At 53.4% G+C, this 23,332-nt stretch overlaps 7 protein-coding genes across 7 annotated transcripts; 3 read left to right on the top strand and 4 right to left on the bottom strand.

Moving 5' to 3' along the window:
• Window positions 1–2,594: 2,594 nt before the first annotated feature.
• Window positions 2,595–3,713, bottom strand: J4E88_008961 (uncharacterized protein; the record flags this gene model as incomplete). The annotated part of the gene is made up of 1 exon (XM_049402568.1): window positions 2,595–3,713. One exon carries the CDS (start codon window positions 3,711–3,713, stop codon window positions 2,595–2,597), a length of 1,119 nt encoding a protein of 372 aa, XP_049251805.1.
• A 1,228-nt stretch (window positions 3,714–4,941) lies between these two features.
• Window positions 4,942–6,756, top strand: J4E88_008960 (uncharacterized protein; the record flags this gene model as incomplete). Its single annotated transcript, XM_049402567.1, has 3 exons — window positions 4,942–5,250; window positions 5,433–6,191; window positions 6,283–6,756. 3 exons carry the CDS (start codon window positions 4,942–4,944, stop codon window positions 6,754–6,756), a joined length of 1,542 nt encoding a protein of 513 aa, XP_049251804.1.
• Window positions 6,757–7,266: 510 nt separating this feature from the next.
• J4E88_008959 (uncharacterized protein) lies at window positions 7,267–8,643 on the bottom strand (the record flags this gene model as incomplete). Its single annotated transcript, XM_049402566.1, has 2 exons — window positions 7,267–8,475; window positions 8,527–8,643. The coding sequence occupies 2 exons, from the start codon at window positions 8,641–8,643 to the stop codon at window positions 7,267–7,269; spliced, it is 1,326 nt and encodes a 441-aa protein (XP_049251803.1).
• A 4,119-nt stretch (window positions 8,644–12,762) lies between these two features.
• Window positions 12,763–14,512, top strand: J4E88_008958 (uncharacterized protein; the record flags this gene model as incomplete). Its single annotated transcript, XM_049402565.1, has 4 exons — window positions 12,763–12,937; window positions 12,988–13,127; window positions 13,174–14,017; window positions 14,067–14,512. The coding sequence occupies 4 exons, from the start codon at window positions 12,763–12,765 to the stop codon at window positions 14,510–14,512; spliced, it is 1,605 nt and encodes a 534-aa protein (XP_049251802.1).
• Window positions 14,513–16,529: 2,017 nt separating this feature from the next.
• J4E88_008957 (uncharacterized protein) lies at window positions 16,530–18,089 on the bottom strand (the record flags this gene model as incomplete). Its single annotated transcript, XM_049402564.1, has 2 exons — window positions 16,530–17,806; window positions 17,858–18,089. 2 exons carry the CDS (start codon window positions 18,087–18,089, stop codon window positions 16,530–16,532), a joined length of 1,509 nt encoding a protein of 502 aa, XP_049251801.1.
• A 1,255-nt stretch (window positions 18,090–19,344) lies between these two features.
• Window positions 19,345–20,769, top strand: J4E88_008956 (uncharacterized protein; the record flags this gene model as incomplete). The annotated part of the gene is made up of 2 exons (XM_049402563.1): window positions 19,345–20,368; window positions 20,429–20,769. 2 exons carry the CDS (start codon window positions 19,345–19,347, stop codon window positions 20,767–20,769), a joined length of 1,365 nt encoding a protein of 454 aa, XP_049251800.1.
• Window positions 20,770–22,370: 1,601 nt separating this feature from the next.
• J4E88_008955 (uncharacterized protein) lies at window positions 22,371–23,060 on the bottom strand (the record flags this gene model as incomplete). The annotated part of the gene is made up of 1 exon (XM_049402562.1): window positions 22,371–23,060. The coding sequence occupies one exon, from the start codon at window positions 23,058–23,060 to the stop codon at window positions 22,371–22,373; it is 690 nt and encodes a 229-aa protein (XP_049251799.1).
• Between the last annotated feature and the right edge of the window lie 272 nt (window positions 23,061–23,332).

Below are 23,332 nucleotides of genomic sequence, written 5' to 3'. Positions count from 1 at the left end.
GCCTGGGTATTTGACGCTGTACAGTGTGTGGGTGGAGCGGTATTGTGGTGTAGCCTTGTAGACAGGAAAGCGAGAGGGTGTGTGGAGGTGGAGACAATGCTTGAAATAGCTGTGGAAAGCGGCAGGGTGTATGCACGACCGTGCACTGCGAGATCTTGCTAAATTAGTAGTGCTTTGTCTCGATAAGAATGTAGTATTTAACAAAACACAAATGTTGATTAAGGTGGAGTGGGGGTTAGAACACTTCTAAATCTGCTTGCAGGTGAATTTTGACTCATCCTTAATGCCAGGAGATTTGCTAAAATGAAACCTCTTAAGACACATCTCAGGCATTCTTAGTTCTTATCTACACTTAGTGCATGTGAAATCGCCTGTGTAATGTCGTGAAACCATTCTGCCTTATACTCCTCTTTTGTTTCCTACTGCTCATCCCAGCGACTCAGTACTTCGTGATACTGTTCGGTACTCCTCTGTCTTTCACCAACCAAACCTTGAGATTAGGCATCGCTTCCCGTAGCAGTCTCACCGTCTCCACCAAATGAGCCTCGCCGACATCAGTCCATCTCTCCCCATAATAACTAGCTGGTCCACCGCAGTACAGTACGTTGAGCTCTGATAAACCCTCGCATTGTCTGAGAAGCGAAAACACATCGCGATATTTTCCTGATGAGGTTGAGAAGATGTCGCAATCTAGTCCCATGTGTTTAATGGCTTTTACCTGCCATGTGAAGATGCTCCCAAGCAAGGTCTTTGCTGTGGTGAAACAAGTGAAGTAGAAGAGATTGAGGCTGTATGGGAGTGTTGCGGTTTCTGCGTAGATTTGGGTACATGTACGCAACAGTGTGAAGGAGACGTGTAGAGGTCGAACCAAGCGTGGCTTGTTAAGATATCCTCTCTCCTTGTTGCTCCATTGGAATTCTGTCAGGAAACCGAGTGAAAGGCCGCCCAGCGCGTAATCGTAAATCAGATTTCGAATCTCGGCAGGTAAACGGAGAAGAGGAGAGTTGTGTTGGTTTGCTGCTGTGCTGTCTCAAGGTCAGCTCTTATTGTCGTCGCAATTGGTTTTGCACTCATCATACGTACATTCGAGTCCGAGCATCGTCGGCTTCGGTATCTTGCGCCATCTCGTGAGTAGCCTCAGGCATGTCTGGCGTTGTGGGGTTGGAACTCAGTTGTGTGGCGGGAACTGGGTGGTGTTGTGATCCAGGTAGTTGTTAAGTGAGTGAGTGAGCTTGGACCTAAACTTAGAAGTGGAGCTGGGGCCGAAAGCGGTAACAGAAATGAAGAAGTGTGTTTGCGCGACCCGGCGCTGAGACGCTAATACAAATCTAATATGAAACTAGGGCAAGCTGTATATTCCGCATGCATACCCTAATGTTATCTAAGTTATTGCACTATTAAGAATGGCTAGATATGTATTAGATCTTACTACATACATGCAACTAAGTCTAAATAAGCAAATGTCTTCTTAAGGTTGTGTATACCTTTAGCTTGACAATATTGTTGTACAACCGCGAACATTTCTCGTGTGCCCAACCCAGCCTATTCTTCGATTATGACAGCAACGCCCTCTTTCATAGACCTCATCGTCTCCGCCAGCGCCCTAATATCCTGTTGCTCACCGCGGGTCCTACAACCTGCTGCTGAAGGTACCCTCGCTTTCTCGACAATGACAGTCCGCAAACCTTCCAGTTCCTCCAAATTAACGTAACTGCCGTTTTTCCCAAAGTTCCAGAAGGACCGCTCGAGCATACCACATCTGCGCGGTTTGAGCTGGATGGTACGTATAAGTTTGCGTTTGGTGGGAGGGCATCGCAATAAGAAGTTCTCTATGGCGAGCCAGTGATCGAAGGCAAAAGTGCAGTAGGGATACTGTAGCATGGCGGCTTCTTCGGCGATCTGTCTACACACGAGTACTAGGCCAAGAGAGTTTTGCTGTGCGCGAGGTCTCAATAGGATCTCGTGTACCTGACCGCTCAGTACGTATCTAGCACAGGTATAGAAGGTTAGCGTACGTTCATTATAAGTCCAGCGATGCGAGAAGGTCTGTTCACTTGTAGATCTCATTTCGCATCTCGGCTGGAAGTTGCAGAAGAGGGGACTCGGTAGCGTTGCGCGTAGTTATATTTGTGTTCTCTTCATGCGACGACAGAGCTGCCGAGTGCTCATCGGCTGCGCGCGTCGCGTCCGCCATCGTGGTCGATATGTCGGTGCTAAGAGAAGTGGAATTGGGGAGTTGCATTCTGAGCATGGAATCACTGGGTAGGACGGCCAGCGCTGCCGGAAAGAAGAACTGAGGGTCTGTTGCGCTAGGCCGTAAGTCGACCGCTCGCTCATTCACTGGGGATTCCCCCAGTTTCGAATTTGGATCGTTGAGTAGGTAACGAGGATATTCTACCAATACTAAAACAATTCGCCCAGCCAAATTCGGTAGATTGGAGATTGCGATTACCAACGAAGAAGGAGCCACTCATGGCTCCCGCAATAGTAGCAACGCAAAAACGACACCGAGAAAGCCCTCAGCTTAACGTCTTGGCAACTAAGATTTTCCACATCAGTCACACAGTAGCTAGTGTGCGCCTGACCATATCCTACTACTCCAGACGATGAAGCTCAAACGCCAACTCAACATCCTTGGGTGCGAATTCCAGAAGCCTAGGACCCAATCCAGCCTCTATCCGCTTGAGCGCCGCAATCTGCGACGGACGGAACGAGGACTTGGAAGAAGTTCCTACCACAACAACGATGTGAATGTACTTCAACCCCGTCAACGTACTCAAATTCTGAACACGCTTCAAGTCGAAGTCTCCAATGTCGTTCGGTCTGCTCGAATATTCAATAGCCTTCACGTAAAAGAAGAGCTTGGTGATGGCTCCAGTTTGAGCTGATGTGATGCGGTTCTTCAGGGCGCTGAGAGCGAAGTCGTTATAGTACCAATACCGATTGATGCCAGAAAATGGAACTAGTGCAGTTTCGGTATATATCTGCCGGCATGTCGACTGAAGCGCGATAAAGGGAGTGTCCTCTTTTGGACCACCTGGTAAGTCGGTGCGTGTGATTCTGACTTTTGAACTGTGCCAGGATGCTACATCTAGGAAATCCTTAGGCCCTACCTCCAAATGTGTCTCGTGGAGAGCTGTACTGGCTGAAGAATTGAGTAGTCTGATGCGGTTCGTGATCCGCGACAATTCCTGCTTATTGTACTCTCCATAATCCACACGCCTCGATTTGATGAAGATGCTGAAGCCACCCATGGCTTCGGCAAATATTTGATTGCGGACCTCGATTGGTAATGTTAGGAGCCTGGAGGACTGGACATTGCGTTGGCATATTATCTTATTCTCTTCTGATTCTGGTGTGGCGTCTAGCATGCCGTCTTCGAGAAACCTTAAATTCGGATTTGGAACAGTTTCTTGTTCGATTGACTTGTGCAATCGCAACAGCCGAAAGAAGGACTCAAGTGCATTGTCATCTTCCGTCAGGCCAAGAAGCTGGAGCGAAGGTGACGCCGAAGTGTAGCTGTACATGTCGTCGTTGATATGCACCATCGCCAGAGCGTCGTCGTACAGTTCAAATGTATCCAACGCCTGGTCTATGTTCTGTTCTTCGCGAAGGCGCTTTTCTTCCTCTTCCCTCACAAGATCACTTTCTATGTCGTTCAGATCGCGATCCCCTATGCCCCAGTTTAAGTCGTCCATATCAGTTGAGGCCATGTTAAGTTGTAGGTTTGAGCGTAGGTCAGTAGTCCTTCGTTTTCTGAGTTGAGTGTCGGAGCCGGCGAGGAGAGGACCCGGGAAGTGATGTCAGACTGGGTTGTGTAGAGAAAGGGAAGTAAATACCAGGCGGCCGGTACACAATTGTCCAGCTGCGCACAGTCCATACCTTCGTGGGCACCATCACTGTCTCAGATTCACGTGAAAGTCGCAGTCGACAGAGTGACTTCGGATAATCCTACTCGATTCACTCAGAAATGGTTCGCAGACGAACCCCGGGAATCTAATCAATTAAGTTCGTTGAACAACGCGTGTTTTGTCACAACCCGTATGTATCTTCAGCGGATACATGCTCGATTGTACATCGCCTCGGCGCGTCGTGAATGCATGTCGAGTCCCAAATGTCATATATCAGCGTTGCAACGACACGTTGTGTTCCCACATACTTTGCTTGGAATTCCGGCAAGCTATTTCTTGCTCTTTTGATAACGCAGAAGAAATGAAGAGTAGAGTGGACCACACAAAAAGGAACGACAAGTCTAATGAGATCATGGGAAAGATAGCGAGAGGATTGACACATTCACTCCTATCGGTAGTGAAATCGAACACCGCAAGAAGCTGTATAGAAGTAAGTCTTTTTGTCGACAACGCGCGCAATATCGAGAAACTGAATGAAGAATAGACATTTTCTAGGCGTCCTAGAATGGACGGCACACCAGAACAGATCTGAAACACGCCGGTAATTGCGGTACGATTAAGCAAACAAGGGCCAACTTCCGCTGCTCAATCTATATGATTCAATGGCTGCGAATGTAGGAAAATCGAAAAAGATGGTGTGCGACAACAAACGAGATCCCCACCGCGAAGCCGTTAGCTGCAGGCTGCATGACATTGTTCTCCGCGTTGATCTCCGCAGTCCGGCTATCCCTTCTGGTGGCTGATCGAGGTGGGGCGTCGCGGGACCCCTGCATAAACAACACCTTGCGATGGAGAGACCGGGGGCTCTTGCGGTCCATATGGGAGCCTGCTGCGCTCAATGTTGTGGTTCCCCTTTCACCTTCCCCACCGCTTTTGGCTACATAATCTTACGCGCGTCCGGCCGCGATTGTTTACTCACAACATTTGTATCACCACAGCCATCACACCCCACTTGACCCGCCACCACACTCGCCCCGGTATACATACGCACAACAGCAATTAGCTAAACAGCTATTATATACAAGGCGTCATGACGCTCCGCGACACATACACCAGGTTCCTGGCGACGCCCTCTTCGGGTGCGCTGGCGGACAATGCCTCGCTCCACTATGTCACCACCACGACCAGCATCAACGACGCGACCGCCATCATCAAGCACCTGTCTGTTCAGGAGAAGCTCCTGAAAAAGACCAAGGAGAAAGTGCTCAACGCGATTGAGGGCGGCAATGGCCTGAGTATCGACGTTGAGACGACTATCGAGTTCGTCAACGGTGGCGGCGCATACCTGCCAGGCCTGGATGACAATTTCGTCACCGACCGAACTGTGACGTTCCCTATGGTATGTGACTGACTCAATCCACGTCCTCCCACCTCACTCAAAAAGGAAACCGAACATCTGAAGCCTACGTTGACGCTCAGTCTTCTACTTTGCGGATTCTATCCCGATGTATTGTACAGACCTGTTCGGTTTCGTCTTGGATGGGGTGCACGCCTTCTCCACGCGTTCACTGACACTGACAGGTGCACATGGTCCACTTTGACAAGTCGGGCAAGATTACACAGATCCGCCAGTACTGGGACCAGGGCTCTCTGCTCAAGCAGATCGACGTCATCGGTGCGCGCTCTCGCAACTGGCCCATCCGCGACAGCAGCGAACAGATCCGCCTCATCACATCCAATGCGGCAGCTGCACAGACCGAGTCGAGCGCGTCGTCGCGGCCCTCAACCTCAGCTTCACGAGGCGCAGATGAAGTCTCCATCAGCTCTCGCTCGAGGGGATCAACGAACAATGCCATGAACGACCCGCACGCATCGCTCGCCCTGTTTGCGCCTCGCGAGGTTGACACTGAGGAGCGGGAGTCTCGCAGCTCTGGGCCGGCCGCGCCCCGCGCTCAATCCGCGAAGCCGCCTCCACGCGAGTACTCTGAGCTGTTCGCTGGCGCAGGGGGCGACTCACCGTCTCCTTCGCCCCAGCGCATCCCAGCCAAAGCAGGCAGCGGAAAGAACTTCAAGGCCAACCGATTGTTTGAAGAGGAAGAAGACGAGCACCCAGTCGCCCCGATGAGCATCAAGACGAGCTCCAAGAAGTACGACCACTTCACGTTTGGCGAAGGCGAGGAGACACCCAAGGTACGAGACACTGCGCGACCATCCAAGCACGACCAGAACCGCAACAGGAACGACGCCCACTGGGACTTTGACGACTTCGCCACCCCGAACAAGTCAAAGCCCAAGACGCTTCCTAATGCCGTTCGTCACTTTGGCTGGAGCGACGATGAGGTTGGTGAACACTATCAGCCAGAGACGGAGGTTGCTACATCTCTGTCTCTTGCTACCCAGCTGAACCCCTGCTAACATATACCCACCACAGGATACCTCCCCCGTCCGCCGCCCAATCGTGCACAAGGCGCGCCCCGACCAAGACGCCCACTTCGACTTCGTCGACGAAGGCACACCCGAAGGCCAGCGCAAAGCCGCACCCACTAAGGGCGGACGCAGCAACAAAGGCCAAGGCCTCTACGAAGACCACGTCACGGACAAGACGGACGAAACCAGCGGCGACAACAGCGACGCAAGGCGCGCCCTGAACGATGTAACGCAGTCCAAGACGCAGACGCGCAACTCCATGAAGACACACTGGGGCACGCACGCTGACTCACCAGAGAACCGCGGCATAAACATTGCGGGTAATGGTATGGGTGGGCGCAAGGGCACTGAGGCTGCGTGGTCCCTCTTCGAGGAGAGCCCTGTCAAGAAGGAGAACAACAATGGTGCTGGTATCAAGACGGAGGGTGACGGCATGGGCGGTAGGAAGGGTGCGGACAAGTCGTTCTGGGACTTTTAGGCGGCGTCTCAACCGCACAACCCACGGCTGTCGTTTACAGTGCCGGCGGATGAGCGGCTGTTGAGGTTTTGAGGATGAGGCATACGAGACTGGTGTTCCAGCGCTGCGTTTGTGTATCAGGTTGTTGTTGGCTTGTGTATTCTTGTCATCTTCTCATGCCGCCGCTTCTGTCTGTTCCTCTCCAAGTGTCATGCTGCCTGTATGAGGCATTTGGTATGGCAGTAGGTGAGATGAACACTGGCATAGATAATTGGCTATTAGGGCTTGTGCTGTAGCATAGTGACCAGACCTTTGATATCAGACAAGACGTGTACGAATAAAGAGACTTTTCACTTAATCGTTATTAAGATTTGATCTCATCAAGTGACTGTTAGGAACGAAACACATGTAAGCATGTCGACAATCTGAACGTTTCAATCATTGAACATCCTATCACCATGTAGCCGGCTTGTCCTTATCCAATCGTCCAGGTCGAGAGAGCTGGCCGTACTCATTCCAAGAACTCTACCCTCAAGACACTGGAGTCGTGTCCTCATTCCTCGTGAAAACAATCTCAACTTCATCACCCACCCTCCCCTTATCCATATCCCCATCCCAAGGATCAAACGTGATATCAGCCTTCAACCCCCATCTGCTCCCCAACCTCTTCCGCTCTTCATACGAAGTCCTCGCTCGCATTCCGTCCCAAACAGCGCGGAACGCTTCGCCCTCTCCTTCCCTCTCTATCTCCTGACCTTCCTCCGGGTTATCGAACCAGACTCCCAAGTCGACAATACGGCGCAAGTCGTCCGTCGGTTCCATAGACGCCCAGATATCAACTGGCGCGTACTTGACACGCACCTCTTGTAATGGCGTCGATGACGATGTACCGCTTTCATGCGCAGAAGTGAGCATGAGGAGGGCGTGGACGCAGACTTGAACCCAGTACCGTATCTTAAGCGGTAGAGCGAAGCCTGGTCGCGAGACGCTGCGGCTTTGGTGTGAGCCGCGGGATATGAACCTCAAAGGAAGTGTTATGCTGCTGAGATTGAACGTGGACGAGGCGAGGTATGTGAAGAGGGGTGTGACTTCCATGGAGACGAGGAGGTCGAGTTTCGTCGATATGTCTGCGGCAGAGGCTTCGCGGACGGGGTCGAGTGTTGGGTCGGCGAAGGGGTAATGGTTTGTGAAGCCGAAGGGGTCGTTTGCGTTGGGGGGTTGTGTGGTGGCTGGCTGGCGGAAGGATGGGTATAGCGATGCGTTGGAGGCGTCGTATATGTTGTCGTCGTAGGATCCGCCTTCGTGGTCGTGTTCGTCGTAGTGGCCGCTGTAGTAGGCGCCTCTCATGTAGTCGACGTCAACTTCTTCTTGGTCATGCTCCCAGTACCACACGTCCCTTCCTTCTTCTCGGTCAGGTGGGTAGTGTTGCAGATTGGGCAGGTTTTCCCAATCCAGCTCTATCTTCTTTAGCCATTTCAGCCATTGTCTACCGGGTCCATTGGGTTCTTCGATCTTCTCTAGCAGTGCTTTGAGAACAAATGGTCCGCAGCTGAGGTAGACGGTGTGGTTTTTGAACAGGATCTCGAGGGCTTCACGGGCGACTTGACGGTTGAGGAGGAAGTATTGGTGGCGGGTTATGAGGAGGATGGCAGCAGCGCTGGGTTTGAAATATTTCAGGTGACGTCGCTCAATGGCCCGGTCAACGCTGAACTCTTGCGCAGCGAAAGTGTAGTCATATATCTATATTGCCGTCAGCCTGAGATCCAACGGAGTGGCGGCAGAGATGCGTACTTGATCCCGCAGCTCTCGTGGAAGCCTGAGGAAGGGGAAAACATGCGATGGCACGGCGTCCTCATGTTCAACATGCTCAGCATCAACAGACACGGCGCATGCGGTGGTGGCGTTCATGGTGCCTGCTCACAATTCACGCGTGCTTTTCGTGTTGCGAACCAAGCTTTGCCCCGCAGCGCTATCTGCATCGTGACGATCTTCACGTGATTGTGGTGGTCGCTTCGCATCCCCGCCCGCATTTGCCCATCCCTGTCGTGTGGCGAGGCCGCGGCGCAGCTAGCACCTGGATCAGGCAGGCGCTTGACATGTCCCATGGATGAACGGGCCGATTCCTGTCTGTAATGACCGTCATCTTCGTAGCGTATCCGTACTGTCGGGTTGGCAGCAAATCGCGAGGCCAGGCACGTAGAAATACCTTGGGTACTGTGTAGAGTCTTCGAGGTTTACTCATCTCGTGCCAACATCGTACGGTAATCGTGCCTGAGGCATTTTTGCTACCCAATGCCACCCAAATCGATCGAGGTACAGTCATCTTAGGCTTCGGTTGGTACCGAGGCGAAATGCTTGCGCTGGTAGTTGCACTACTTCGAGGTAAACCTCCGTTCAACAACCATACTGCTCCGGTAGCCATGACCGAGATGAGCTTTCAGTGTAACTGCAATCTACGAGTAACCGTTGCAGCGCCTTTCGGATCCGGCAATTACAACTATATTGCCTTCAGGTACGCGACCGCTGCTGTGCTGCCGAGCTTCAGGGGCCTTGCAGCCGGAATGTCACCAAGCCTCAGATCATCGGAGCATGTCACTGCAATGTCCGTCTAATGATGTACTGCAAGGGAGGCACGGGAGCCTTACCGACTGGTCTTGTCTACCGATAGACTTTGAGCGCGTAACAGCCCACCTGGGGTAGTCCTGCATTGTGTTACGGTCCGCGCCCCAACAGTTCCACTTAGCAACGGATACCAGCTGCTGGCAGGTTGACGCGTCCGAGTACAACATCTGTCCTTCAAGCCTGCTTTTGGAGGTAGCTGGCGTGCTGATAACGTGTCGCGCCTGTGCAACCTAGAGGCACGCGCGTTCGATGATGCATGTCCATCGGTGGCTTGGATCGAACAACGACATTGACAGACACAAAACCTGAATCATGTATGTTCTTTGAGAGCACAAGAAACCGTTCGTTCCTGGTATGGTCCACGTTCACAGCAACATGGAAACCATCGCCCGGGCACTGCCCCAAAAGTGTGCCATACAAGCTGCAGACACAACAGCATGTAAGCCTTATATCTCTTACAGCCTAGCAATGCTGTGACCATAACTAAGCCTTCCAGATCTTTCGATGTAGAGTTGAACCATAGAAACAGACGAACACCCATGTTGTTGAGCTCACAGGCCGACGGCCCTGAACGTGGTGAATGGTGAATTCTGCAAACTTGAATTACGATTGGCTTGACCGTGGATTCATGTGGGATCCGGAGTTGGCTCCTCAGCCACTGTTGCTCAATCAGAGCACTGGAGGACCAAACATGCACTGGCACCTGACACAAGACCGTTACGTTGTGAACCTGGTCGTCGGGTCTGCGTGTGGTAGCACCGCCAGACCGAGTACAGTGCGAGGAGGCGGCGATACCGCCATGTGGTGTAGAGTAGCTTGACCGGCTTGGACCGACTACGTGATACTGATCCAAAGGATGCGTAAAGATGGACATGTTTCGGCAGCAGTTGCCGTCTGCAGTCCAGTTTCAATGGTCATAGTCGTTCTAGGCATACACGTTCCAAGTAGGTTAGCCGATCGTGTGCCCCGATGAATACGCCGATGTGATCCTTTGTCTGAGACAACACCGCGGTCGTGGTGGGTGATCGTAGAGCCATGAATGATGTTGGTCATTACTGTGACGGGTTGAGTCGCTGATATGGTTCAGGGCTTCCAATGGCGGCTACAAAGAACATGGGACTCACAGTTCAACAATAATCGATGGAAGATTGCTGTGCAGAGGCTGGTCGTCCGAGATAGCAGCGACGTCGATGCTCACATGGTGTCCCGTGTAACCTGGTCGATGGATGCGGGTTCCAAGGGTTCAGCATCATGTGCATTGCAGGTTCCAAGAAGCAGAAGTAGGGATAAACGTAACGGTCACCCACGATCTGCCATTTCGACCAAAGAGCGATGGAGTAAAAGTGGACAGGAGCAAGGGGTGGGTTTATTACCAAGGGTACAGAGGAGGCACAGCGCCTGTGTGACCGCGGAGGATAATTGGCAGGGCAAAAGAGGCTGTGGGCGGCGGGAGTTCTGGCAGAAGTCGGGCCAGGAGGACTGGTTAATGGAGCGGGATGATTGCCATGCGGGAAGCAGGGTTCGGGAGCGCCGTACCCTGCAGACTTGTGAAGCTCAGTGCATCAGTGCATCCATCGGAACAAAGCGACGATGGGGGCAGTGTCGGTGGCCCCGGAGACGCGAAGTGTGGATATGTTCAGTAGTCGTTCTGTACCGTGGTCTCGCACAGCGCTAGCCGGCCAAGTATGGCCATGTTGTTTGGCATGGGCACGGGCTAAGGCGACTACTGCATGCCGGCAGCGAATGCAGGCTACAGAAGGATGCGCGCGCTGCAGGCGGCCATGAGGGATCGGCGCAGGAGGACAGCGTCGCAGAATTTGCTTTTGCTCGGCGCTTTGGCCGGTTGGGTAGCAGGCGTGGAGGGCTAGTGACCTCGTGGCGGTACAGCGGGCGGCGGGATAGCAACACGGGTTTGGCTAAAGTGACGACAAACTACAAGGCCCTGCCATGCTCGCCGCCCGTGTCTGCTGCTCGCGGCGCTCAGGATGCCGTGCCTGCGCATGCGTCTGCTCTGCACGCTGGAGCGGAACGAACCTCTGCTGCCACAGCCGGGCGGAGTGGCCCCTCGCGGGTCGGTGGTGGCAGAGGGAATTGCTGTCATGGGCACCGCCATATGACAAGTGCACCAGTTCGCGCGCGGAGGCAGGGAGCCCATATTAAGTGCAGCTAGCCGCCGCTAGACGGGCAGCTTAAGATACACGAGGCCTCGATTGAACGATTTCCCACGTGCGGCCGGCTCACCTCTGGGCACCACCATATCCATTAATTGGCTGGCTCCCTGGCTGCCCTTGCGACTCGTCAAGACTCAACCGTCGCCTCTAGCTTTCTGTTGCGCCGCACCTCCTCCACTTTCCAGAGGTCCCTTCCCAACGTCGTACGACGTCCCTACGGCTAGACCGCCGGCTGCCCGCTGCTTTGTTGTGCTCCTTGCTGCCCTCCGCCCCAGGACATGTACTCGACCCGGTAGTCTGCTGACTGCTGCTCTCCTTCCCCACGCGCGCGAATCCAGAGTCTCGACACTTTGTCCTCGTCGCCGTGTCAACTGGTACCATCTCGACCCACCGCGCCCCAGAGCCGCCCCAGCTGGCCAATTCTCACCACGACGCCTCGCTCGACGCCCACGTCGTGCACTCGTCTTTTAGGGCGCCTCCATCGTGTCAATTCCAGATCCCGCCCTCTGGACGCCGTGTCCCATCTGGCCTGGGCAAAGGCACCTTTGTATTGTCCCTGCTGCAGCATCCGCCGACTAGGGAGAGCACGGCAGCCGCATCTCCAGCTCTCGTGGAGTTTTTGCCAGGAACCTTGTTTGCTTTTGTCTCGACTCGTACCGCCAAAAGAAGTCATTGACGCCGGGCACCCTCGCAGCTGCCACTCCTGCAAGACACGGCCATCGCTCCTGCCCTTCTCGCGGTAATCGGCGTGGATCGTTACCTTGCGCTTGCCATTAGAGTTGGGACGGTCTTGGCGCTCCATTCGTCGTGCCCCACTTCAACCCAACTGCCATCTTTACTTTCAGGGAGGAACGAACCATATCCCGTGCGGCCTCGCTGCCCGTTACCCTTACCACGCCCTGCATCCCTCTTCCACTCCACGCCCCGGCCACTACCCTTATCCAAGCTTCCCTTCCCGGAACTCGGCCCTCTTTTACTCTTACTTCCCCATCTTTCCCACCTGGCCCATCTACGATTGCCGAAAGTGACCAAAACCACTTGCTCTGGCAAACGTCATTATTCCGCGCCTCACTGGCTCCACTATCTCACCCGTTCGAGTGTGGACATCATCACGAGCCCAAAGCCCTCTCGCTACCACTAACGGCGGGCACGCACGACTATTTTATAAGGTACCTCGTGCGCCGCCTCCATATCCATGAACTCTGTTTCTCAGCGTACCACGCCGCACGGAAACATGTCGCAGAACAACATGCAAAACAACATCACTCAGGGCCAGCAATCTCTGCCGCCACTGTCCTCACTCACCAACCGTCTACCTACGGCTGAGCCGACCCCAGCACAGCCCAGGCAGCACTCAGAAGCACGCGAGGTTCGCGACTCAGGCAATTGGTCTCTTGCCCAAAGCAAACGTGAGTTCTCACGATACCTATCATCTGCACGTTGTTGACACGCTTTGTAGATTCATCAACTATGTCCCAGTCCTTGGGACTACACGTGCAAACACTACTCAACCCTTCCGATGATTCTCCATCAAGAAGTTCGATACCCGAGACGCCATCATCGGCGAGGTATCCATCTGGCCTCTCCCAGTCGTCTCAGGTACGCATTTTATGATCGCCTATAAACTCGTCTAACATAGCAGTAGCATGGTGTTCTACCTCCGCTCAACCAAGGGTTCGACAGCCGGCTCAGCATCGATGCCGGCTCTCATTTCGACTCTCGACGCAGCAGTGTAGACAGTCGGATGAACGCTACCATGGGTCATCTATCCATTCACCCGCAGTCACCATACGAGAGCCAAAATGCGTCCCGAGTCTCGCTTGTCTCGAACCTCCAGCAGCAACGCGGCATCACAAATCCTGATTCGCGCCCTAACGGCACTTCTCCTCTGTCACCTAATCGTGCTGCTCCGCGTGCCAACCATCCCCCTCGACGCGCTCCGGTCATTAATCCCAACCCCAGGAGCGTGTCTGGCATGCCGGACCCCATGGCGGCGGCTCCAACTAAGGGTTTTGCTTGGGCGTTTCCCGCAGATGATTACGACCACGAAGAGAAGAGGACGTCTAGCAGCGGCGAGTCTAGCGTAGACCGGTCCAACGCCCCTTCGCGTCAAGGCAGCTTCGCGACGTCGGTCAACAGCAGCATCTTCACCACAGACTCCAAGCTACCACCCGGTCAACAACGACTGAATGATGGCACGCCTCCCTACTCTCATCCTTCATCAGACGTACTGACTAGTTCAGACATCCCTAGCACTCATCATCACTCCATGCAACATCGCAGCGTGACTAGCCTGCAGAATGTTGATCCCACCAACCCGCTTGCGCCTGGGAGTGGAAGTTATAGCAGGACCCCTGAGCTTCGCGTCAGCCACAAGATGGCAGAGAGGAAGCGTCGTAGTGAGATGAAGAACCTGTTCGACGATCTCAATGGCATCCTTCCCAACAGCCCAGGCAGCAAGTCATCCAAGTGGGAGATTCTCACCAAGGGTAAGTTCACTCATGAATCGCTATATACGTTTGACTGACGTGTCTTTAGCTATTGAATACGTCACCAGCCTGACCCGCGCACATCAAAGCGCTCGCGAAGAGATCAGCCGCTTGCGACCTGATGCAGAATACTGTCGTCGGGCCCAGGAGGAGAACGAGCTCCTCCGAGCAGAATTGAACGCCGTGTGGAACGCTCTCCGTCGCGTCGATCCATCCAACTCTCATGTCTACGGAAGTATGACAGGCCAGTTCGCACAAGGACAACCCGCAACTCCTGCGTCCGGAACCAACGTCCTTCCACCGTTACAGCAGCAGCAACAGCAGCAGCAGCAGCAGCAGCAGCAGCAGCAGCAGCAGCAACAGCAAGGGCTCTCGCAACAGCCACCACCATCGCAGGCTCAGTGGGGACCACCGCCGCATGGAGGCTCTATGCAGGGACCGATGCAAGGCGTCGAGTTTGGCGGTATGCGGCCCTACGAGCACCCTCACCGTTGAAGCAACCCTTCTTCACATCACTGTCGTCTTGCATGAGCAACGCGGCTGCTCAAGCCACTCGAGTCTTGACCTTCACTGGACTGTATTTCTGGGTCTGTTTTCCGCCTTACACCGTGAGGCTTCACTTCAGCGTTTTCTGTTTATTACTTCTACACCAACGGACGGGTACACGGTTTAGCCGACTCTGTTCGGACCTAGGACTAGCTGTCCCACCAACAACGGTTTCAATTATCTACCGGCTTTGTTTCACGACCTTTCAGCATCGAATGTATTATGACACGATCCTATGCGACATCATCGGCATACTCGACACCCCTAGAGGGTCTTTCCTTTGTTCACCTACCGGATCGTAGGACGGCGTTATATGGAGCGGCTTACACCTTTGGAGTGAGAGGGCAAGGAAAGCTTCTCGGAGAAAGGTCGGGAAAAAAAGTATATGTCATGAATCACTGAATCGGTGAATCGGGTTCCTCATGTCGGCTCCAAGAGTGGGATCTTCGGCCATAGCAGGCGTACGGTTGGGCTTTGGGTCATTCTCCAGCGATTAATCAGTCTTTCAGTCGGATTTGGCTTCATCACTGCATGTAACCCGGGACTTTGGTCCCCGTCCCCGCCATCGTTCTACACGTGGACATGTATCTGCAACCAAGGAGGACCATGTTTCTCAAACATGCATTAACAGCTGTTAGCGGGGGACCTACCACAAATTCTTAAACATGGATCGTCGCTGCAGGTTTGCGCGACCGAACTATACCCACACACCCTCTCTCGCTATCGCTCACTGCACTTGTACTGTTGTTGATGGAGTGTATTGGAGATTCCAAATCCCCGGGTCGTCACGCACGCCTCTTGCCGGATCTTGCCGACACGTGTAAGCATGGCTGCCTGACGTATTGCAGTTAAGTTTCACTGATGGTGCTGTCGTTGTTTCGATGATCTGTTGTTCTGACTGACAGGCGACGGAAGGCTGTTTGCCGCTGTACTAATGACTCGTATCTCGTCAATATTCCCCGTCCCCCATCCTCCCCTTTATCTTTGCGCGCCATGCTGTTCTTCAACATACGCTTGACTAACTTCGCTTTCGCTTGTTTGTTAACTACCACAAAGTTTAGGTCTGCATCAACACAGCCACGTTCATACACTAGATATTCTGCAACTTGCAACGTTTGCGCGTGGTGGCGTGGCGCGGCGTGGTAATTCTCTTGGTTGCTTGGTTTCTCGGTGAGTTTGACATTGGCGGGGGGTTGGCATTCGATGGAAGGAGCAGGTGGAGTGCACTTCGCTCGACACGAGGTTCATAACTGCGCCGCAGCACGTGGGTTTCGGGATGTGGAGTTGCAGTTCCGCCATGTGGAGTACCTCTGTGGACATGACTTGACACTTTGACATGACTTGTAGCTATAGGATAGGCAAAGGGTGCTGGAGTGCATATGTGTCAGGTAGCCGCGAGGTAAATTACAGTTTGCGACTAGACTGAATCATGTTAGTGCGCGGTCGGTAGGGAATGCCGAAGCCCTGAAGTGGCAGTGTGCGCGACGGCTAGGGCAAAAGGCAAAGTGAGTTTTCCGTAGACCAGGTGTGGCTGGTGACGGTGGGGTGGTAAGTTTGGAGTGGGGGGAGATAGGGACTTGGTGTGTATGTCTGTCTGCTTGTGGCGATCGGTGTTGATCTACAGGCTACGGGTGTTTTCTAGGAGAATGATCTAGGTCCGAGGGAGAGTCATGTTGGCTTGACTTGGGATGGTGATGTGATCCATACACATATACATATACATAGTTTGTCTGAGGCGCATGCTGTAGTAGTCACTAGACTAATTGGAGTAATATAAAGGCGCGTATCACAGCACGGAAAGCTCGATAGGACAGTTCACATCATGACATTAACTAGTAGATGCGAAATTCAATGCGAAGCGAAAAAAGGCGATCGCAAGACGCCGGAAGGGTATAATTAAAATGTACAATCTAACCATCATCATAGAAGGAACCTCTTCAAAGGAGTTCGAGATAAAAACATTACACTACCCACGATGCAAGATAGTATCCAACGGGTTCTTAGGTTCACCAATCGTTTCCTTTTGCACCTGTTTCTTCTGTTTCTTCGTCATGAGGCCCTTGGCCTTGATACCGCGTTCTTTTCGTAGTTTCTTGAGCGCCTCTTCGGTCATTTCCTGACGGAGGATTTGTTCTACTACGAGCTTCTTGCGACTGCGCTTGTCGCCGCGGCCGATGATGATGCCCGCGGTGATGTTGCATGTTAGACTGCAACTTAGGATGATGGCGGTGACTTCCTTGGGGCGGTCTTTGTAGTAGATACCCCATGTGGTACCTCCCAGTGCGCATTGGAACATGGAGTGGAAGTCGAGGAGGACTATGATGGTAATGAGGAGGCGGATGGAGAAGGCGTGGTGTGTATATGTTTCGTGGGGCCGGTAGAAGGTATGTGACTTCTCCAGCTTGCTTTGGTGGTGCTCGAGTTTCTTCTGCTCTTCGGCGGTGAGAACGGGGGCCTCGACGCCTTCTTGCTCTGCTTCGCCTGTTTCCCAAGCGTTGGATCGCGGCATGGTCGGTAGTTCGTTGTGGTCTTTCAACTCTTGTAGTCCTCGTTCTTTGCGTAGCCGCCAGGTCTTGTGCGCGTAGTAAGCGACGAAAGCCATGTGGTATGTGTCGACGATGCGGAAGGGGAACATGGTGATTCCAACAACACAGAACAAGGCAGTAAGGACCTGGTCAGCAATCTCGACGAAGTATGCCTGGCGATCACCAACGTAAATCCAGCCAATGAGGAAGAGTACCCATGCTGCTCCCCAGAAGGTGATAAGGAAGAAGTATAGAGTGACGAGAAATCCAAGGGGGTTACGAACATAACGTCCGAACCCCTTCATACTCCGCTTGAATCTTGCGCGTCGAGAGTGGAGAAGATGCCGTACGTGGTCGTCCAGAGCTTCCTTCTCCTCGTCGGTCCATCCTGTCAATGAGGCACCGTGTGGCAGCACGGCGTAGTGATGGCCAGCACCTTCCTCCAGAGTGGAAAGATTGGAGTCGATAGTGTTGTTTCTTCGCAATTCTCCGCGACCTCCTCGCGCGGCTTGTTCTACTTCGCCTTGTTGTGTCATCTCAGGGAGTTGATCTTCCTCGCGTCTGGCCCCTCTAGCTGTGCCCATCTCTTCGTCCGAGGAGTCTGATGTAGTCTGCCCAAGATCGTATGTGGGCTGGCGGTTGTAGAGCCAGGGTAGATTGGGCAAGAACAGCGAGTTCTGAACGTTATTCAGTGTAGTGAGGGCAGATATCTCGGGGTCTAGACTTTGTTAGCTGATACCCCAATGTAGCATACTCTGGGATTACTAACCGATGACATCAAGCACATCGACAACATTGTTGCCCATCATGTTCTGGTTTGGGTCCTTCTGATGCCGCCGCATGTGGAAAGCGGAGGATTGACGAGTCATCCCTCTCCGTGCATTGCTGGCAGTCGGCGGACCATTGCCGATAGCAGGGTTTGCTGTCGCCGTGCCATCTTCATATAGAGGCTGTAGATGGGGGCCCGTTAATTGACGTCTTAGGCTGTCGTCGGCGACCATGGCCGCTGGAGGTGGGCGCGGTTCAGAACTACTTCGTCTTCGGCCGGCTTGCCATGTGCTGTCGGATCCCGGTACTGGCGCTGGGTCAGGTGTGGGTTGGGGAGTATTTACGCTTGGCTGATGTGAGGGTCTTCTTATGCGAATCGACGAACTGCGCAGGCGCTGGATAGGATTCGAGGTAGGCGCGTGTGGTTGAGAGGGTTGAGTTGACGGCATGTGCGTCGTTGTGGTGACGGCAGGGTGTGTGATAGTGGTCGACTGGGGCCCAAAATGGTGCACGCTCGTTCCCTGTCCGGGTGCGGTGGATGTCGTGGTGGTGGTAGTGTAGGGGCCAGAGGTAGTGGTGGTCGAAGTTGACGACGACGCCAACGGTCGTCCCTGCTCGTGTGGGCCTTGATCCATAATTGCAGCGGTTGCGACGAGAGAGCCCCAGGAAAGGAAGCAGTTTGGGCGAGAGTGCGGCGTTGGGGTCAAGTAGTGTCTTGCTAAGCGTGCAGCGAGCGATCCGGCCGCGACCGACGCAATTAGTTCATTGTTCAGTCAGCAGCGTGTCTCCGCAATCCGTCGTGAGAACAGGGTTAGGAGCGCGCCGTGATAGGAAAGCGGCGCGTTGGCACGGCGATAATAACGGGTTTGAGGAATAGGAGCGTGAGAGGGGTCTTGGAAAACACAGTCAAGCTTTCCTTGCACGCGCGGGTTGTCAACCAGCCGCGTGGTAGTGCTTCGGCTAGGGCGGCTTCGTTGAGGATCCGAGTGGCTGCATGCCATCCCTCCAGCAATCACCTCTGACGTCATACCTCATGTTTCTTCAACTGCACACATATCTGGGGTTGCTGACTCCTGCATGAGAAGGATGGACTAAGCATGGCTGACGCCCAATGCTTGATCATATGAGCCCTGCACGTCGCTGTCGCTGCAGCCACAGTCTCTGCAGAGGAGCCACCAAGAAGCAATTAGTCGCATTGCGCAGACTCTGCCAGTTGTGCGCAGAAACAGTGGGCTTTGGAGACATGCATTATTGTTATGCCACCCTGGTCGAACTCAACAAATGTCAAATGTCGCTTGCAGGCCGGTTTGGGGGAGCAGCGTCTGGACTCACAGCCACAGGGCTGAAACACGGCCCAGCTGGTCGCGCCTAGGCCAGCGTTGACGTAGCTGTGGATCCCAGCTGCGCATCCGTACCTGAGCCATGATGCCTTCCGACATCCACAATAATCTACACCTATAGCATCCTTATCGCATTCATCTCGCCAAAATGAAAGCGGCACGCGCCCTTGTTCCAGCCTTTCTGGCAGCCAGCCGCGTCGCTGCCATGCCGCAGCGCAGCGCGCCGCAACAAGCTATACTCGACGCGTCGACGAAGCATCTCGCCAAACCACTTGGTGTAGGCCACTTCAGCGAATGGAGCCGTGCCACAAAGAAGGAGTTCTTGGTAGACTGGCAGGCCGGTAGGGAGGATGAGTGGACCATGGTAATGGGCAATGAGGGCGGTGATATGGACTCCATGACCGCGGCGCTCACTTGGGCCTACCATCTTGAACACTCCACCGAACACACCGACAAGCCTATCAAGGCCATTGCACTCCTTCAGACACCGTCGCATGCGCTTGATCTGCGACCGGAGAACAGGCTGGCCCTGGACAATTCGCAGATGACGCCTGGCCATGAGGATTTGTTGACGCTGGATGAGCTGCCTGAGGACCCCGAGACTCTGGGCAAGAAGCTCAAGGGCATCGTTCTGGTCGACCATGGCAGCCCTCTACGAAAGTGGAACGAGGCAAAGATCCTTAGCATCTTTGACCACCACAAAGACCGCGGCACAGCTCCCGACGCCGAACCCCGTGTCTTCGAAGTAGCAGCAAGCTGCACTACGCTCGTGGCCCGCCAGATGCTCGATGAGCTCGAGAAATTGGACGAAGAATACCACATGCCGCACGAACTGCTCGAGCTAGTCCTCAGCGCCATTGCCATCGACTCTGGCGGCTTGTCAGGCAAGAAGACGACCAAGACCGACATCGAAGTCTCCAAGCGCGTCCTCGCACGAAGCAACTGGAAGAAAGACAGCCTCGAAGACGTAATGGAGGATCTCGACGATGAGCTCAGCAAGGCACAAAAGGACATTGACAACCTTGGTCTGCGCGACCTGTTGCGCCGAGACTGGAAGGGCGACATCATTGATACTCCCTCCCCGCGCACTCCTACCGTGAGCATTGGATTTGCGTCGATTCCATACTCTATGGATGAGCAGATTCTCAAGACGGACTTTGCGGAACTCTTTGGTAAGTCTCGAGTCCTTTCTCAATCTACTCTTTGAGTCCATCTGAACTAACACACCCCAGACTGGTTCGCCGTGCACGCCGCCTGGACCGCCGAAGCCGGCGTCGACATCTCCATCACGCTCAACAAGTACAAGAAGCACTACAAAGACGGCGAGAAGGAGAAGATCCGCGAAGTTGTCCTCACCGTCCGCGACGACGTCCGTATCGACCAGGACCAAGCCGACTCGCTCTTCAAGACCGTCAAGGAGGCGTTGGAGAACAACGAGGAGGGAATTGATTTTCAGCCGTGGCACCGCGCGGATCAGTTGGCGCCTAGGCAGATGGTGTGGACGCACAAGAGTAGCGCGGGCAGGAAGGTTATTAGGCCGATTGTTGAGGAGGCGGTTATGAAGTGGGATTAAAGGTGGATTTGGACGGGGCTTTGGTACCTATGTGAAGACGAGTCTTTATGAAATGTACCTATCAATTCACATATACTCCAGCCGTATACATGATAATTAGTGACGTAAGTTGAATAAGATGCTCAACGTGTTTTCTTCACGGTAGGCTTTGGTCCATGGAGTACGCTCAGAGAATGATAAAACTCAGGCGGCGTTGCTGCATACACGGTATTTGTTCTCATAAAGTGAACGGCAATGAAGATCATGTATGCTTCACCCTGGGAAACACATGCAGGGCTTCTTCAATACATCTTGTAAATGGCACTGACAGATGGCGAAATCCATGCAGTGTTGCTGCATACATGATATTGATGCCCAACAAGTGTGAAGGCTCCAGGACAACGTATATCTCAACCTGGAGCGTAGCAATGCGGCTTCTTCATACGTTTCATGCCAGTGGCATTAATCAATACCACCTGGATACGTACGGCGTTGCTGCATACACAGTACTAAATCTTGACTAGTAGAAGGCATCCAGGGTGATGTATGCTTCAAACTACGAAGTAGATACACTTCCCCTAATCGATTCTTGCGAACAACATCTGTGCATGCTAGAACCCAAATCGTGTTGCCGCATACACGGTATCAAACATGGACAAGTACGCAGTATCGAAGCTGATGTATACATCTGGCAGTACCAATGGAGAAAGGCATAGCCGCTGGGTTGTAGCATACGTGCTCTTCACTCTCAACAATTGAGCGGTTTCCAGAGCAATGTATACGTCTGGCAGCCCCGATTAACGGCAGTATCCACATGGGACTACCGCATACATAGTATTGAAGTTCAACAAATAGAGGGTATCTAGGATAAGGTATGCTCTTGGAAGCACTGGCAAGACGCTGATATCAACGTCAAGTTGCCGCATACACAGTGTTATATATCGGCGAATGCATGGTGTCCAAGGTCAAGTATACTTCTGGTAGCCCCGATCAACGGCAGTAGCTAGTTGGGATTGCCGCATACGTTGTGTTGAACTTGGAGAACTAGACAGTACCCAAGTTGATGTATACTCCTGGCAGTACCAACGAATACAAATATACACATTGGGTTACCGCATACATCGTGGTATATATCGCCGAATGCTTAGGATCCAAGGTCAAGTATACACCAGGCACCACCAAGCGACGACAGCGTTGCAGTAGGTTTGCCGCATACACTGTATTAAACTCCATCAACTAGGTGGTCCTCAACGTAACGTATTCTTCAACGCAGATTTTTCTGGGTGCAGAATCAAGATCATAACTCATCATTCCTAGGCTACGTGAAGCTCTTTGCCATACAAAACTACAAAAACGACCAATTCCAAAAAAACATTTACAAAAAAACAAGACAATCCTACAATGTATGCCCCCACCCGGCTATCTTCAGCCCCTGAGAGCCTGCCCTTTCGGGCGGCTGGAACTCAAGGGGCCGTCAAGCCAGGGTGGAGGGAAACAACAACCAAAACGACCAACTTCCTCCAATCAAAACAAAATCATACCATCTCATCTAACGCCGCCTGAAAACGAATGGGGTATCTAACGCCGAAAAAATGCTGAGTAGTCGTTTCCGTCTATGGGCGCTACCTGGGGCGGGCGCTACGAGCAGCTGGCTTCCTGACGTTGGCCGTGTTGGTCTTTGGTGACAACACATGAGACGAGGTGGTTGTCTTTGTGCGGGAAGCAGCGCGGGTTGCGCGCGTAGTTGGGGCAGCAGCAGCAGGCGCCGATTTCTGAGTGGGTGCCCTAGTGCGCTTCTTTGGTACAGGTAGGTCTGCATTTTCCTTGTCCTCACCAGACAGTTCGTCGCTGCTGCGCTTCTTGGCGCGTGTGGTCTTCGTTGGCTGCGCGTATGTCGGCGTGGGCTTGGCCTTGGCGGCAGGCTTTGCGCGCCTGGTGTCTGGTGAGGAAGTCGCCGGGGCGGAGGAGCTTGTTGGGATGGAGTTTGTGGGAGCCGCGCGTGTCTTGCGGGAGGCAGGTGCTGGCGCTGGCGCTGATGTCTTCTTGGGTGGCGCAGTCTTGATTGGTGCTGGCGCGGTCGCGGTCGCGACTGGTTGTGCAGGCGCGGATGCCTTGAGGAGGTCTAGTAGCGTGGTTTGGCGCGTCACGGTCGGGATGCGGTTGACGCGACGCTCGAGACGCGACTGCATGCTGGCACACTGCGCGTCGCACTGCGCTCGTAGCTTCTCTTTGCGCGAGTCGAGCTCAATCTGGAGGTTGGCTAGCATGTTGGCTTTCGCCTCAGCTGTGATGCCGTCTTTGATGTTGTTCATCGCGTGTTGTGTGATGTGTGACGCGTCGGCGGCGGTGATGTTAATGTGAAGTGCCGGAGAGTACCAGCTAGCAGAGAAGAGCTGCTGAGACTTTCAAAGATCTGATATTGATCTTGAGAGGCTCAGGTGTGGGGGTGGTGGAAGAGGGTTGCAGCTTCCAAATGTTGTGGTGGTGGAGAACAGTAAACAACGCGAGGCAAGCCGCGACGATGATACTGGTGAGAAGATTTGAGTGGTATAAGTGACTTATTGAGACTTTCTGATGCTTTTGC

Source organism: Alternaria novae-zelandiae (genome assembly GCF_023758075.1).
Source record: "Alternaria novae-zelandiae strain BMP 2774 chromosome Unknown scaffold_21, whole genome shotgun sequence".
Lineage (NCBI taxonomy): Eukaryota > Fungi > Ascomycota > Dothideomycetes > Pleosporales > Pleosporaceae > Alternaria > Alternaria novae-zelandiae.
This window is presented reverse-complemented; position numbering and strand designations above follow the sequence as displayed.